This window comes from Heloderma suspectum, chromosome 2 (assembly GCF_057233095.1).
Source record: "Heloderma suspectum isolate Gila_16-S chromosome 2, 16-S_ref, whole genome shotgun sequence".
NCBI classification, from domain to species: Eukaryota; Metazoa; Chordata; class Lepidosauria; order Squamata; family Helodermatidae; genus Heloderma; species Heloderma suspectum.
Genome location: NC_139459.1, coordinates 165,053,328 through 165,069,552, shown reverse-complemented (window position 1 = coordinate 165,069,552; position 16,225 = coordinate 165,053,328). Strand labels below are relative to the sequence as shown.

Genomic DNA, 16,225 nt, shown 5'->3' with positions numbered 1-16,225 from the left:
AAGCAGCGCGAAGGCGCGATTAAAATGGCGGCGGCGTGAAGTTGCATGTTGTTGTGGGGCCCCCCGCCGAGTCCGTTGGGAGGAACCGCCAGTTGTTGCCGCCGCCGCTGCGATGGCGGTGACCGTCACCCTGAAGACCCTGCAGCAGCAGACGTTCAAGATCCGAATGGAGCCCGACGAAACGGTGAGGGGCGGCGGGCCCTATTCCCTCTCGTCCCCCCCCCCCGCCCCCTCTCCCGTGTGAGACCTGCCGGTACATGACTTCTTTGATCCCCGGCCCGGCCCCGCTCGGTTGTGCCAAATGCCCTGTTTCATATTAGTTCGAAATTAGTTCGAAACCGCAGCCCCAAGCCCCTTCATTCCCGGTATTTCCCGCTAGGGGGAATCACTCACCCTCTGTGTTCTCTGGCACAGCAGTCTTCAGCTTTTTCAGACTTGGGATCCACCTTTTAAGAACGACCTGCACTACGGGGCCTACTACCCACAAAACGTATGAAAGGAAAGCCAGCAAAACGGTGTTGTCTCCCCCCGCCCCGCGGCCCCGGGCGCAGCTCTTCCTACTTTAGTGTAGTTCTGTTGTTTACCGCTTGTGTGCAGACAACCGAATAAGTTCATGCTAGTTTTGCTTTATTTTTCATTTACCATGGGAATCCATACTGTAAAAACAGCCTGTTAACACCAGTGTATGTAACGGCACTGCTGGTATTTGCTCTGCTTTCTTGTTGTTACCTTTTGTAAGTGAGCCAAACACACACAAGTTCAGTATCGGTTATAAATCTGTTTGCCGATCAAGCATGGTATTAAGTCTCTTGTCTTGAAATTAGTTGGTTCCTCTTGTAGTTGGTGCAATCTTGGGATTCTCCCACACAAAACAGCTTAAGTCTGTGGGATTCCCAGTCCTGGTTGTCCTCCTTCAATGAATAACCAAATAAGTCAGTATTTCTTTTATTGCCAATACTAGTGAGGGGGAGGCCTTTGCCTCTATTGTATAGCCTTCTGTGTTGTAGCATTGTACTGATTTGTCTGGATTTGTTTTAATGAAGGGAGGCTGAAATTATCCAGATATTAAAGTAAATCATATCAGGAGTAGTTCTTGGCTATGTGGTGCAGTCATAGAGGAGCACATATGTGGGGAGTTGCTAAGACTGCCTCATTCTTTTCCATCTCAGCCTACTGTGAGCCAAGATGCATGCCATCGTAGGCAAATGGCTTTTGACTTTGTGCCAGTGAAGTAAATTCTTTGAACTACTAGATAAGAGGCAAACTACAAAGCCCTAAAGTTTACCCAGTGGTTAGCTTGTTCTTAATTTTCTGTTTTGATTCAACTTGTAACACATGTTGTAATAATTCCAAAATGGTTCTTTGATCATACACAAAAATGTCTGCTTTTGCACAAATGGCACAGTTATTTTCATGTGAGGTTTGTGTTGTGGGTGCCCAAGTTTCAAGTCATGAAGACTTCTAACATTTCAGCCATCCCTTTGTCTTAAGCAAAGTTTTCCCTCGCATCTTTAGGCTAGATAGTAGTTACTGGAGCTGTTGCAGCCTTAGCAAGAGTAGGAATGAAGTGATTGGGAGCCACTGTTGCTTCTCTCCATGAAAGATTATGTGTTGAGTTGGTGCACATGTATTTGTGTGTGTGTGTGTGTGTGTGTGTGTGTATATACACAACCAGTTCTGTACTGAGCAGTCTAACTGGAATTCTCACAAAACATTCCAATTCATTTTGAAGCTGCAAGCACTGGTTGTCATCAGCACTGCGACCACCATGTAGGACATAAAAGTGGGGTGTTCAAGAACATTACTTAAAGTCTTCATTGAACACTCCACTCTGGGATCTTCAGCACATGAGTTCTTTGGCACATGTTCCACTCTCTATTTTTCAGCAGAGGAGGGAGCATACAGGACATTCCCGACAGGCGTTATTTTCTATCTTGGATGACAAGTAATTCATGTGTCTCTTCCCTGTCCATAATTCCCAAGTGTTGCAGCACCACAGCAGGTGATGGTGCTAGTCATTCTCAGTTTCCAGGAAGAGTTGTAGTATGCATCCCTTCTCAACAGCTGGAGAATTCTCTTTTTTTTCACTTTGCATATAACTGGGCATATAAATGGCTCCTCCTGAGATTCTAGCAGACTGTGATTTTTGTGGAATTGTAGTTAGAAGGAACTAAAAGCTGTATCTGCTCAAAGCAAGACACATCCAGTGTCTCATCCTGCATAGAAGCTTACAAATAGTTTAGGGGGATTCATGCAAGACTGCAGGGCATATCAACTCTCTCCCCCATATCTCCCTTTGCTCCAACTCGCTACTCAATCTGACCTTGAGTAATTCCTTGTTTAACCGAGATCTGAACTGCAGAGCCATTGCTGACTGTTCACATTGACAACATTTTGCTTGTGCTTATCATTGAGTTCTTTTTTTTTTTAACCTGATTTGTATTTCTAAACTTTCCAAAATATGGAGAGCTACATTCTGGTGAAGCAGAACCCTAGCTTAGATGATGATGATGATGATGATGATGATGATAGCTTAGGTAGTCTTCACATGCTAACTGAAATACAGCCATAAATCCCTCCTGAAGTGTGGGGTCTACTACATATGTAAGAAAGGAAAGTATTCTCTTTAAAGGAAAATAAAGGTTGTATACCCTCTAACTGATACTTGGGGGCCCTAATTTCCTTTGGCTGTAGGAATAAAAATGATGGAAGTACCATGGAGTGTGTGTCCACCCTAGTTTTGGGGGGATGGGGGTGGCAGAGGGCAGATCAACAGTTTCTGCTTTTCTAGTGGTTCCTAGAAGCCAAGGCCATTTTGAGCCCATTTCTCATCAGTGGGAAAGAATACAATTCTCCAAAGAGTGTGCAGGTAAGTAGCCACATTGTTGAGGAATTGTGGCTGGGAGGGGCTCTTCGAAGTTCTCTGCCTCAGGGCTGATTGGGGTGGAAAGTTGCCTCTTAAGCATTCAGTAACAAGGCAGGTGGTGGTCTTGTCTCACAGGTCCGAGTTCTTAAGGAGAAGATTGAGGCTGAAAAGGGCAAGGAAGCTTTCCCGGTGTCGGGCCAGAAGCTTATCTATGCTGGCAAGATCCTGAGTGACGATATCCCCATCAAGGAGTACAAGATTGACGAGAAGAACTTTGTGGTGGTGATGGTCACCAAGGTATGGCTGGTACCTCCTTTGCTTCATAGTAATGCTTCTCTTGTGACAGAGGGCTTGGCTGTGCTACAGCAGTCTCCTATTATAGTGGTGACGTGCTGGAAAAAGCACATTTTGAAGGTGTTTCTGATGGTACAGGTATTAGCCCATGAGTTGCTTGGGAGTGGGGAACCTAAGAAGGGTGATTAGAGACATTGAAAATGCCATGGCATGTTGCTGCTGGTTCCAAGAGGGATGCTCATCAGTAACTTGCAGGCAAGTCTCCTTGGCTTATGCTGTGTGCTTTTTGTGGGGTAGAAATGCTTTGTCTCCCCTCCTAAGGCTTCTTTTGTTTTTCTGTGAAGAACAAAACAGGCCCAGGAGCTCCAGCACCCTCACCCAGTGATGCAGCGCCCATTTCAGAGCCCACACCGTCCTCCGGGCAGACGCTGCTGCCTACAGCAGCTACTCTTTCACCCCCACCAGCAACTCCATCAAGTGAGGAAAAGCCTGCAGAAGAGTCAGTGACCATTTCCCCTTCAGAATCCATAGTTGGGTAAGTTTGTCTTGCTCCATCACCATCAACAACTCTCAGTTGTTTTGTAGGTGACTTTGGGATTAACTAATGGAGGAAAAGATTTTAGGCCTAGGAAGTCAGAAGTGGTTCTGAAACTCCAGCGCTGTTTGTATTTTGAGGCATTTGAGTAAACAGAGTTGGCAGGTGAAGGGCTAGAGCAGACAATACTGGGGCATAGAATTAGTCCAGCCAGTCATGGTCTATGCCTTCCTTTGTCTATTAGATTTTGTTCCAAGTTCTGCATTTGTGGATCTTAACCTGGAAACCGTACCCTCATACGTGGAGGGCTGAGTGGGTACGAAAGCAGGACTGCAACCTTCATAGGCAAAAACCCACTGCAGAAGTGGATTGTGTCCCTACCCTGGAGAGGAAGTCTAGGGTCTGACATTTGATGGGGTTTCAGCTGTAAAGAGGGTGCAGGGAAGGATGCAACAAAGTCCTTATGAGTGCATGTTTTTGTAGCAGCCCCCTTCTCATAGCCACTGTTGCCTCATAGCTTGGTACCTGGTGTCTACCAATTTCTCCTTGCCCCTCTCAAAGGAGTCCCCTTGACTTGTGGTGATAGTGAAAGCACTCCAAGTCTCAACGGTGGTGGTGAGAATCTTAGGCATAGCTGTTGCCTGCTGATCATCAGTAACGGGGGTATGAGAGAGATTGTGTATTTGAAGGGGAAATCAGCAGTTCTCTTGCTTAGGTGATGTTTGGCTCTTCAATTTTCTTGTCCAGTTATCTGGAAGGACCCAGCTACTATTTCTCTCTCTTAAATTTGCAGCTCTGTTCCCTCTTCAGGTAGCATGGGACGTGAAGATGATGCAGCCTCCACCTTAGGTAGGTGAGCGCCTTTCCTTTGCTTGTCACAAGGGAGAGCTCACAGCTGTGATCTGCTCTTTTTTGGTTGGGACCACTCTACCCCCTTTCCTCTACTTTGACTGACAGATTTCTAGTGTCCAAGATCCATAGCTGATGTTTTGAACACAGCAAGGTTTCACTTAGGCAGTGCTGCCCTCTTTTGGCCACCACTGGTTAAAACACTTCTGCTCTTTGGATGGAGCATGCAATAAACCAATGGTCTCAACTGTGCTGTTGCGACCCAGAAGTGGGTTGCAGCCAAAGCAATCCACTTCTGCTTTTTTAAAGAAGGGAAGAAAGTGGGTTCTATATTGCAGGTTGGGTTTAAAAAGTGGATCCTGGGTCTGGAAAAGTTGAAGAAGAATGCTTTAGAAGAAACTAGGGCTGTGCAGGGACCCCACTGACCCACTTTGGATGCTGCTTTGTATCATCTGAAGCAACCCCGATCCGCCTTGGACCCCCTCCAATCTGACTCGGATCCAAATCCGAAGCGAGATTTGGGTATCCGGATCACACGGTTTTTGTGTTTTCCCATTGACTTGCATGGGAAAACACAAATGGTCATAACTTTTTGTGTTTTTAGGATACAGGCATGAAATCTGGGGACCTCTTCACCCCCATGGAGAGGAGGCCACCTGCAAAATTTCAGACACTTTGGCCCAGTGGTTTTTGTGCTAGGCGGAGTGAAAATCTGAGGTTTTCCAAAGAAACTCTCCAAACAAAGAGCTGTAACTTCTTCCTGATTCCGCACATGCATGCGACACCTTGGCCTCTCCTAGCCCCCCTTGAGGACATTGAACCCCCCAAAGCCCAGGCAGTTCGGCCCACTGGCTTGTGTGCTAGGCACTGGTGAAATTTGAGTTTTTCCAAGAAAACTCCCACAGCCAAGAGCCGTAGCTTCTCTCTGTTTCCATGCACGTGCATGACACCTGGGCCTCTCCCAGCACCCCTTGAGGGCATCCCATTCACCAGAGTTCAGGCACTTTGGCCCACTGGCTTTTGTGCAAGGCGCTGGTGAAATCTGAGGTTTTCCAAAGAAACTCAGAAAGCAAAGAGCCGTAACTTCTCTCTGTTTCCACTGATGTGTGTGAAACCTGGGCCCCTCCTAGCCCCCCTCGAGGGAATCCCACTTGCCAAATTCCAGGCACTTTGGCCCACTGGCTTGTGTGCAAGGCACAGGTGAAATTTGATTTTTTCCAGGAAAACTCCCAAAGCAAAGAGCTGTAACTTCTCCCCACCTCTGCCCCTGCCACCACCCCGAAGATGCCTCATATTGCGCTGAATTGCTTTGCCACACAGTGGACAGTTATTGGAATAAGAAGGTAATTAATATAAATACTATGTGTCTCATGCTTTTTCAACACTGCCTTGAAGTTTGGATGTATAGTGTTGATGGAACTACAACCAAGCACGCACACAGACACAGACACAAAAGAGCTAAAGAAAAGCAGAACTACCTAAGCAAATGATGAGTGTCTTTATTTTATTGTTTTATATTTCATGTTCTTTTATAGAAGGCAGGATAACTTCAAGAAATACAGGGCGATAGCACAGGCGATTAGATAACAGCCAAATCAAACCCTAATTTAAAAAAAGCCCTTCTTTAATTTCTGTTTTGGGAGGATCAACACAGAGAAGACACAAACGGTTCACTCCGGCGGTGGGGGAAACAACACTACAGACATAGGCTGCTATAATATGTCTTTAAGGATTTAGAAAGAAAAAACTAAATGCTTGAATATGACTTTGCGGGGGGAACATGCCCAGAAGTCAGTGTTTGTTTTAAAAATTCTAAATAAGACTGGGTTTGTAAAAAAAAATCTAACAGACACAGTTGACTGACAAAAACAACAAGAAAATAGAATGGAGAAAGCAGAAGTAAGGCTCGATGTTACGCAACAAACGCAGCCTTTTCTGGAGTCCAAAATCGAGATAAACAAACACAGGAATGGTGTGGGACGGGGAGCGTGGCAGCAACTTGCAAGGAAAAGCTATGTTCATTTGAAAAAATATGGAAAGGAGAGATGAATCTAATCAAATACAAGTAACAAACGAGTTGGAGGTACAAAGATATAGGAGAAAGCGGCTACAAGAGGTGCTGCAGAAGACACTGTCCCAATGGGGACGGACAATCAAGGAGCGAGGGAAGGGAATGCTCTCAGTACAACCAAGCTGTCTCCTTTTAATTTAAATTCTGAGGAAAGCCTAATGGCGATCAAAATTGAATAAATTGAAGGAACAACTCCTAGGAATGCATGCGCACACACATGCACAAATGATCATCTACCCACACCAGCCCTCTCTCCCAAAGACACAGCTAGTGCAGTGACTGAGCACAGCCTTTTGCCCAGGTATATACCCCCTTCCTCCAATGCTGTCTCTGATTGGAGACTGCTAGCGTCGGTTCTGGCTGAGGGTTCCTATTTGCCAAAGCACTCTTTCCTTCTCCTGCGCACGCCTTCCAGCCTCCCCCCGCCTTCTAGCATCTGCTTGCCTTCCCCCTTCCTCCCTCGCTCCTCCTCCTCGTGAGCACTGAGAAGATACATTTTGGAGACAGCCTGTCTGGACTGCTGAGACATTCAGTAGAACTTCGAATATACCAGGCAGAGGAGGCACTTCGTGGAGGGGGCGCTTCGCCCCGAGGCGCCTCGGTACTGCTCTGAACCGCCTCATATCACGATGCTTTTGCTCTGAAATAGCCTGCTTCACCTTGTTATTCGGACTTCGTAATGAGGCGGTGCACAGCCCTAGAAGAAACCACTGTTGGGTAGTTTGCTTCATCAGTGGAAACTGTTTGAAATGAGATCCACCGATCTCCACCACTGATACTTGCAAGTTGAATTCTCAGTAGGAATGGTGAGGCACCCTGGATGATCCACCTGCAGCTATGCCTGTGGCAGTTATAGAAGGAGTAGGGTCAAAGTGGCCTATTGCTTTCCAGTCCAGCTGCCCCTTTTGTCTCCTTCCTCTGTGCAAGGATCAGGTAGCAACAGTAGTTAATAATGCAAATCTCTCTTCTGCTTTCAGTTACTGGCTCGGAATATGAGACGATGCTGACCGAAATCATGTCAATGGGATACGAGCGAGAGCGGGTGGTAGCAGCACTCCGGGCCAGCTACAACAACCCTCACCGGGCTGTAGAGTACCTGCTGACGGTGAGAATAATTACTGGGCTTGTCCTGTTCCCCCCCCTAGATATTTGGGGCTGTTCTCCAATTCTATGAAGGGTGTGTGGTTTCGTGGGTTGAGGAACCCTGATTCCTGGCTTCCCTTCATCTCACTAGCTTTTTGAAATCCTTTATTGCTGTCTGCTACCACACCTCTGTTGCTAGCTTGAATCGCTTGAAAAAGATGTAGCACCAGGCTTTCTGAACCAGGTCAGAAGGGGAGCCACCTAATGGGTTTCCAGCTCTAACTTTGCTCTTGTGTTCCCTTTGCGGGCACAACATGGAGGAAGGCTGTGTCTCCCTCAGCGGATGTGGAGATAGTTGGGCATTCTGCATAGCGCTGGACAGCAGGTTTGCATGAAGGATGTTGTGTGTCAGGGCTGAATCTCTGGGGTGCAGGGGGTGGGGTTGTTACAGTGCAACCCTTGAGAACTTTAGTTCCACATCAATATTGTGTGATGACACTTGCACAAGGTAGGGTGAATGTATGAAAATGAATGTATGCCAATTGCAAATACAATATTAAGCAAACTTGATAGTTTCAAAGTTGTAATTAATGTTTTTCAAGTGACTGTCCTTAGCAAGTATGTGAGAGAATACATATATGTCATTGAAATACATATATGTCTCAGAGTAAACTGGCACTAATAAATAGCAACAGAGAAACTGAAGGTGCCCTAACAACTTAGTGTGAGAGAATTGAACTCTGCTGGAATAGATGAGTGGTTGTCGGCATATCACATACAGTTCTCTGGGTTGCTAAAATTAATTAGTGTGTCAATAGTTTTCAGTACTTTTGTTTTTCTTAAATTTAAGCAGTGTAAGACATGCTATTCTCTTTAATTTTTTACAAGTATTCCAATAAAAAGTTCTACATAATATAACATTTAAATCACTTTACATTTTAATTTCCTCCCTCAAATATTTCAAGGTCAAATACTTGTGCTGTGTTGGGACAAAAAATTAACATGGGTACTTTTTAAAGCTTTGTTTACTAAATACAAGTTAAATAAACATGCTAAATTAGATGTCTCTAGGGCAGGGATGGGCAACTTGTGGCTCTCCAGATATTTTGGCCTACAGCTCATGGCCAGCATAGCCAATGGGGAGGGATGATGGGAAATGTAGACCAAAACATCTGCTCTATGGTATCATAACATTTTCTGATGCAAACTGAACATTTTCCTAAGCAAATTAACAATTTTCCAGTTCAAAGTTATCTGGAAAACCCACATCTAGGGATGCTGGAGAAATTCGAGACAGACTAAAATGAGCTCAGATTTCTAAGAATCTGACCTGCTGAATCCCCTGCGGAGCGACCCCCTCAGGCCGTGTGGCGTCCATGGACTTTCGGATGATTTTTTTTTTTACTCTCCCGAAATTTACGCATATTTATTCGTAGGAAAATGCATAAGTTTCTACTGAGGAAACGTTGAATGGAATGGGGGAGAATACGCTAAATGTTACGTACTGAGGTAAATTATGTAAATACTTACGTAATTATTTGCAGATTTTTCTGCATGATGAAAAAAAGTTCATCCTCATCGGTCTGGGCGGAACAAAAGGCACCTGGCAATCTGCGAAACACAGACCAAGCAGATTTTACACAGTCTGTACATCACTACCCACCAGTACCCTCAGTTCTGCAGTTTATAGCAGTAGTTTCTGGGCCTGGACGTGTGTGTGTGCGCGCGCGCGCCAATTTCCAGTCTCCCAGTCACTTGGAACATGTACCAATTGAAATTCGTGTTGGGGATGGAATCCTGAAAAACACAAGAGTCTGGAATTGGTTCCATTAACTCTGCTTTAACTTTGCAGGGCATCCCAGGTAGCCCAGAACCAGAGAGCGCCCCGCTGCAGGAAAGCCAACCCCAAGAGCAGTTAGCGCCAGAAGGTAGGTTGCCTTACCCAACTTCCTGGAGTGGGTGGACTGTGGGAAGTAACAGGGGTAGGTAACTAGGCCCAAAGTAGTGCTGTCTGGTATGATGGGAAAGCGTTGTCCATTATAGAAGGCTTGATGACTCATTCCCTTGTACACTCTTCACACACCCCAAACCCCTTTCCTGGATGCTGTCACTCTGGTTGGATGCATTAACACCCCTTGGGCCAACAGGAGAGAATCCTCTGGAATTTCTACGAGACCAGCCCCAGTTCCAGAATATGCGGCAGGTGATCCAGCAGAATCCAGCCTTGCTCCCAGCACTGCTCCAGCAGTTAGGCCAAGAGAACCCTCAGCTGCTGCAGGTAAATGGAGTGGATGGGTGTTGTTTGTTGTCTCAGTCAGTTGGGGACAGCATTGCAGCCACTGTAAGGGTCAAAGTTACACTGGTCTGGAAGGGATGCCTGGGTCTTGCTCTGGGATGGGACCCCACAGGTGTCAGCATGGGAAGCGTGCCTCTCAGCTTCTCTCTGGCTTCTTGTTTTTATGTCAACAGAACCAGGAGGCAGAGCACAGCATGGGTGTCTACCCCATCCCCTGCTAGACAGGGCCATGTGTGCAGTTGTATACCCTGTCTTGGTGGCTTTGACCAGTAGAGCCCTGACCTACTTTTCAGATGAATGTTTGTTTCCCTGGGGCTCCTCCTTTAAAGGATGCTGCCAACCATCCTGGGTCAGCTTCCTCCTTGTGCTGCTGATTTGCCTGCCTTAGGCCTTAGGTGAAGATTATCATGCCTGGCTCAGCTGTCTGCCTTTGCCTTAATTTTATATGGGTAAGCTCAAACGGCAGAAGTAGCTTGTGCTGGGGTTAGGGAGGAGGATCAGGAGGACAACATACTTGAGAATCCAGTAAGCCAGTTGCTGGGGATTCAGACGCAGGAGGAGAAGGAGGGAGGGCGGTTCTCTCTTCAGCCTTCCTACCATATTGGAGACTGTCCTTAGAGACTCTTCTGTGACGCTTGATGTCCCAGGAGCCCTGACACAATGAGGAATATGTGTGCGCACACATGCATGTGTTTCCACGTGCACAGACAATACTTGATAACAGTGACCATTCCTCTTCCAGCAAATCAGCCAACATCAGGAGCAGTTCATTCAGATGCTGAACGAACCTTTGGGTGAAATGGCCGACATCGCAGACATTGAGGGGGAAATGGGTGCTATTGGGGAAGAAACCCCTCAGATGAATTACATCCAAGTCACGCCTCAGGAAAAAGAAGCCATAGAAAGGGTAAAAGTGCTGGATTTGGGGAGCAGTGGCCTGGGGCATGGGCAAGAAAGGAGAGACCCCAGGGAGTTTCTTGCTCTCTGAGCTGGAGCTTCTGTCCATGGGGTTTGTTTCTGAAGCCATGGGGCTTCCTCATGTGGCATAGAATGGTTTACTGGCTAGAGCAGTAGCTCTGCTTTTTGCTTTAGTTTCTGTGGAGAGATCTCATGTTGGTTAGACTGGACGGAATGGGACTTGCAGTTTAGACTTTAACAGTAGACAATATTGAGAAGTTAATCACTCCCTGTAATTTTGGTGCATGCACAAGAGCCTGCTGACAGCACAAGAGCTTTTGGGCTGCAAGTACCATCCTTTAGGCAATACGCTGTTCAGAATGCAGGCTCTGAAGATGCAGCGCTGCTGTTTTTTTGTTTTTGTATTTCCCTAAGACAGGGAACATGTGGCTCTCCAGATGTTGCTGGGCTGCAGTTCCCATCAGTCCTAGACAGTACGGGTGAGAGATGATGGGAGCTGCAGTACCAACAACATTTGGAGGGCGACATGTTCCCCACCCCTGCTGTAAGATAAACTCATCATAAGAAGGGTTTTGGATATTGTTCCTTTCCCCCACCCCTCTTCCAGTTGCAGGAGCTTCAGATCATCCCTTACAGTGTAATTGGCTAAAGACAGCTACAGACCAGCGATTCTAGGAATAAGGTTGTGTGTAATCTGATTCAGCACCAAGGAGACCAGTTTTCTATACTTGAAATATGCCACTCAAATCAACATTATTATGGAGATACGATGTATCAATTGCACCCTTCTAAAACTCCTCTTAGGCTCCTGTAGAATCTGGGTGGGGGTTTGCTGGAAAGGAGCTGGGTGCTTACAGGAGGAAAATTGGAGAAATGGGGGTAGGCTCTCATGACAAGAGGCTGGGAGAGAGTAGCAGGCAGCTAGGCAGAATCACTGTCCCATGATCACTGGTGCTACTTGCACACTTTCAGGAGAAATCTTACTTTTATAACCAGTGTGGTTTGGGGGAATCCAGATACTAAATCAGATGTCATCCCTTGCATGTTTGCAAAGTCGTGGTAAGCTGAGACTTTGACTATGCCTACAAACAGCAATATCATTCTCCTATTCCATCACTTGTAGTGAGGAATGTTGCAGAGTGCCTCTAGTCTATGTCTTGGGCGTTCTGCCTCAGATTACATTGTCACAAGGCAGAAAGGTCTAGGTCTCTCATAAGGGGGCTGTGTATTTTTTACACCAGCTGTTCTTTGGCATAATTGCTGCTGTTGGCTCCTTACAGGCAAGTTGAGATTGTAGGACACATGGGGTTAAGTGTTGCCAATCAGAACAACTTTAACTTTTCTTTCTCTACTGTCTCTCTTGCTCTCTCCCCTTCTCTCCACCCCACAGTTAAAGGCCCTGGGCTTCCCTGAGAGCCTGGTGATCCAGGCATATTTTGCCTGCGAGAAGAATGAGAATCTGGCGGCCAACTTCCTGCTGAGTCAGAACTTTGATGACGAGTGATAAAGGAAAAGAGTTTTATATAAAATTCTCTATATAAATATTCATTTATTTAAAGGGGCACTACTGGGTTTGGGGGTGATATGATTTTAGAATGTCCCAGGTGAATTGCTGGCTGGAGGAAAATACTCTACCTTGGAAGCCGGGCAGTTGGGGAAAAAGCAGAACAAACAGACCTTCTTTTCCCCTCCCCAAAAACAACGGCTGCATTTGAGCCCAGATGCATCCCACGACAGTCCTTGGGCTGGCAGGCAGGATGTTCAGGGAAAGGTTGACACAGCAGATGGGTTCTATTGGACCTTCTCCCATCTGAGCTGATTGTGTGTGCTCAAACAGATTGCTCTTTTGTTTGTAGATTCCCCCCTCCCTCCCTGCCAATGCACGGTACTGCAATGCCTAAATATGTCTGTGCCCATCAGCTAATTCTGTCAGTAGTATTATCCCCCTCAGTTTCCACCACTGTCTTTTGAAACAAGTCCAGCTGTCCATCCCTGTTCCAAAGCACTGCATGTGCTAGGTGGGTGACTTGCTTTCTGATTATCTTTTTGATAGCTCTGCCTGCATTGAAGAAGCTGTGCTGTGGTGGATGAATAACTCGTAATGTTGCACAAAACCACAACACATTTCCCTACCCTATCTTTTGTTCTCTGTAAGGCAGCCACCTACCCTGTACCTGCAACGTTGGGACACTCTTCTTAAATCCATTCTCAGAAGAAACTCTGGAAATCAGGGCTGGGGAACAGTTGCCCTTTGATCCAGCCAGTTTCAAACACTGAGACCCTTTCACTGTTTGAACTTTTCCCTCTTCCTTTGGCATCTCAGGTTTTTGTCCAGCTGCTCTGCAGAACTAGAGATGTGGTTAAACTGCCTTTGAAGTGTCGACTCCTAGGGGTTGCCTTAAGCAAGGTTCAACCTCCATCTAAGATTGCTCAGTATACTTTGATCTATCATTTAACATTAAGATCTTGGAAGTGCAAACCTAATGCAGTAGCAAGAGGAGGAGTAGGTTTTTACAAAACTGTGTAGTAGCCGAGTCTCTTAAAAGTGGCTTTTTTTTTTTTTTTTTTTAGCAAATATCCATTGAATGAAATCCCATTTCAAGAATGTTCTGTATTGTGGAAGTTTTAAGGAAACTAATATTTTCTAGTATGAACCTGATTTATGTGTTCAAAAGATTCTTATATTTTAAAGACTTTTTTTTAAAAAAAAAGAAAACGCATTAGTAGTTGGGGGTACAAAATCTGTGTATTAAGACATTTTGAGGACTTTTTAATTTTGGAAAAAGAAAGAATTGACATATTTTCACAAACGTTCTTTATAGGAAAATGTGTAAAAAAAGAAAATTCCTCTTTTGGTGTACCTTTCTGAAACTTGAGTTTGAGCTGTGACTACACATGAACATGTCCTGATTGATCTCGCCAAAAAACTGATCTAATCTATGATCCTTTCAATCCCTGGTATCCAGTGAAATTCACATTTAACTGCTAGATGGGCAGGTACAAAACTGCAAAGTCTTTCCCAGTTTAGATCATCCATCACCTTTATGTGGGGGTGTTGGTCAATATTGTTTCTGGTTTGAACATTAATAAAACTGTCAGTTATCACCTGTTAAACCCCCGTTTCCTTTGATAAATGATGAAATTGACTGTTGCCTCTCTTCCCATTACCCCAGTAACAATCCTGTCTGGGAGTCCCACTCTTTCCTCAGCACACGCCCTCTCAAAGAGAGCCAGAGTATTACCTCTATGCCTCAAAAATAAATTCTGAAGCCATAAGTCACTGCTAAATTGTGTGATATTGTTGTGTGGCTATGACTGACAGTGTGCAATATGTTTTGAATAAGCTAAATTAATTTGATTTCAATGAGGATGGTAGTGGGGAGGTATGGAGAAGACAGGAAGTTGTCATTCTTAAGTTTGAAAGAGTGTCCAGTGGTTAGAGGATGGTTATAGGTAAGGTCAAATGGTGTAGGACCACTTTGTTTGATAAGCAAAGCTGCGTTTTGGGGCTGTGCTAGACTAAACCCAGATCAGCTGTGCTATTAACTGAACAACCTTTCCTAAGCAGCAATGAGGCTATAGCTTGTGGTTGGCTTCAGGGTGCTGTTTGAAAGCTGCTTTGGGGTGGCTCTTCCATCAGACCTTGTGGCTTGTCTTAGGCCTTACAGCCTCATGGGACTCTGCCTTTCTTCAGAACAGGGGCAGTTGAGTATTGAGGTGGGTGGTTGAAGTATTGAGCATGTGGCACAAGAGTTGGATTTGGATGATGAATTCTGTGCCTGACACGTTGGGATTTAGAGGGTGAGGGCTTCAGTGTTTTGTATAGCTCCTTGCCCCTCCCCATGACTGGCAAATACTGTACCAATTCTGCAAAATAAGCAAAAATAGACAAGGTTGCTTAACTTGCAAAATGTGTATGTGACACAATTCAACTGCTTGGCACTGAGTTGTCATGCACATGCTCATGCGCAATCTCCTGGATGCTGAACTCCCAGTGAGAAAAACTGCAGCTGCTTATTTTACCAAATATGGGTGGAGAGAAGTGGAGGAGAAGGAGCAGTAGCTTGCAAAGAGAAGTTTTGAACCTGCTCTGCTTACTCAGTCTGAAAAGAGAAAAGGCCTGGTGACTTCCAACCAGGTCCTCCCTCAGGAAATGGGATAATGGGTTGTCAAGGTTCAGTTTGAAGGGCCTACCCAAGTGCAAGCCCTGACATTTTTTCCTTCAACTTGCCCTTTGGCCTGTGTTGGCTTGGAGAGTTCTATCCATGCCTCCTCTTTGTCTCAGGTTGAAATGTTCTGGGCACTATGAATGGAGTGTGAAATAAACAAGTTGTTGAGGTCACTCAAGTGGCAGGAAAGAGTGTAGGTCTCCTTCAGTGAATGTGTTTGGTTCTTTGTTTCCCAATGGGAAGGGAGGGTTTGGTGGGAAGAGCTCTGAGCAAGAGGTGAAGAGCAGCTCTTGGAAGGCACAAGAAGGGTTTCTGATTTGATGTTTGAAAAACTTCTTGGATACTGGCTTGGCAGGTTAGCAACTAACTTCGCACAAGGGAAGTGGGAAGTTGAGAGGTGCAGACTTGGGGTCTATGTTCTAACAGCTGATCAGCTCTTCCTGTCACAGATCTCTTCCCAGTTTCAGAATACCACACTCATTTCTAGTTCTTTGCAGACCCAGAGGGGCCTAGCTCATCTGGTGTGTGGAGGTCTGCCTCCTGCCCTTTGGAGGCAATTTTTCAAACACTTTGGTGGTCATCTGTCCACATGATGGCTCATCTGGTCAGCACCAGCAGGGGTCTTTGCTCAGTAATGCAGAGATTGCACGTACTGGTCTGGATGCTGCTCTGTCTACTCCTCCACGCTCCTGCCTGGCCTCCTGTGTGCACCATGTGCGGGGCTGGCTCACTGAAATGGGTGCTCTTATTGCCCAGAGAAACTTGGCTAGGAGCTGAAATCTCAATTGGCCGGGGAGCTCTGACCCTTCCAAGCAAGATGATGATTAATGGCAGGTGTCCTCTGAATAGCAAATCAGGTCCAACTTGCTCATTTCTTCTCAGTGCTTGGTTGGGTGGGAGAGGCATTTGCATGCACGCGCGTGCACGCACACATCATCTGCCTTTTGGCTGCCTCTCCCCAAATTGGTTAATTACTTGAGATTAATGCTTAGAAGCAGCAGCTTCCTCTCCCTCCCGCCATCTGTTCTCTTCTGTATGAGGCGTGTTGTTACTTGCCAGTGCCTTGATTCTCTGTTCTAGATTTGACCCCAGCTTCATAGCTTAAACCTATAAGGGATTGCAGCATGATCCAAATACAAGGGCA

General features: G+C 45.8%; 1 protein-coding gene across 4 annotated transcripts; it reads left to right on the top strand.

Moving 5' to 3' along the window:
- Positions 1-15: 15 nt before the first annotated feature.
- Positions 16-15,267, top strand: RAD23A (RAD23 nucleotide excision repair protein A). Of its 4 annotated transcripts, XM_084835699.1 has the most exons (11): positions 16-184; positions 2,792-2,869; positions 3,002-3,163; positions 3,505-3,695; positions 4,489-4,544; positions 7,593-7,720; positions 9,551-9,626; positions 9,846-9,976; positions 10,737-10,901; positions 11,520-11,594; positions 12,303-13,692. In XM_084835699.1, exons 1-10 carry the CDS (start codon positions 113-115, stop codon positions 11,559-11,561), a joined length of 1,101 nt encoding a protein of 366 aa, XP_084691825.1. In that variant the 5' UTR covers positions 16-112; the 3' UTR covers positions 11,562-11,594; positions 12,303-13,692. The 4 variants fall into 4 exon arrangements, with proteins under 4 accessions (XP_084691825.1, XP_084691823.1, XP_084691827.1 ...); XM_084835697.1 differs by lacking the exon at positions 11,520-11,594 and having other exon boundaries at positions 12,303-15,267; XM_084835701.1 differs by lacking the exon at positions 2,792-2,869 and having other exon boundaries at positions 12,303-14,184.
- The last annotated feature ends 958 nt before the right edge of the window (positions 15,268-16,225 follow it).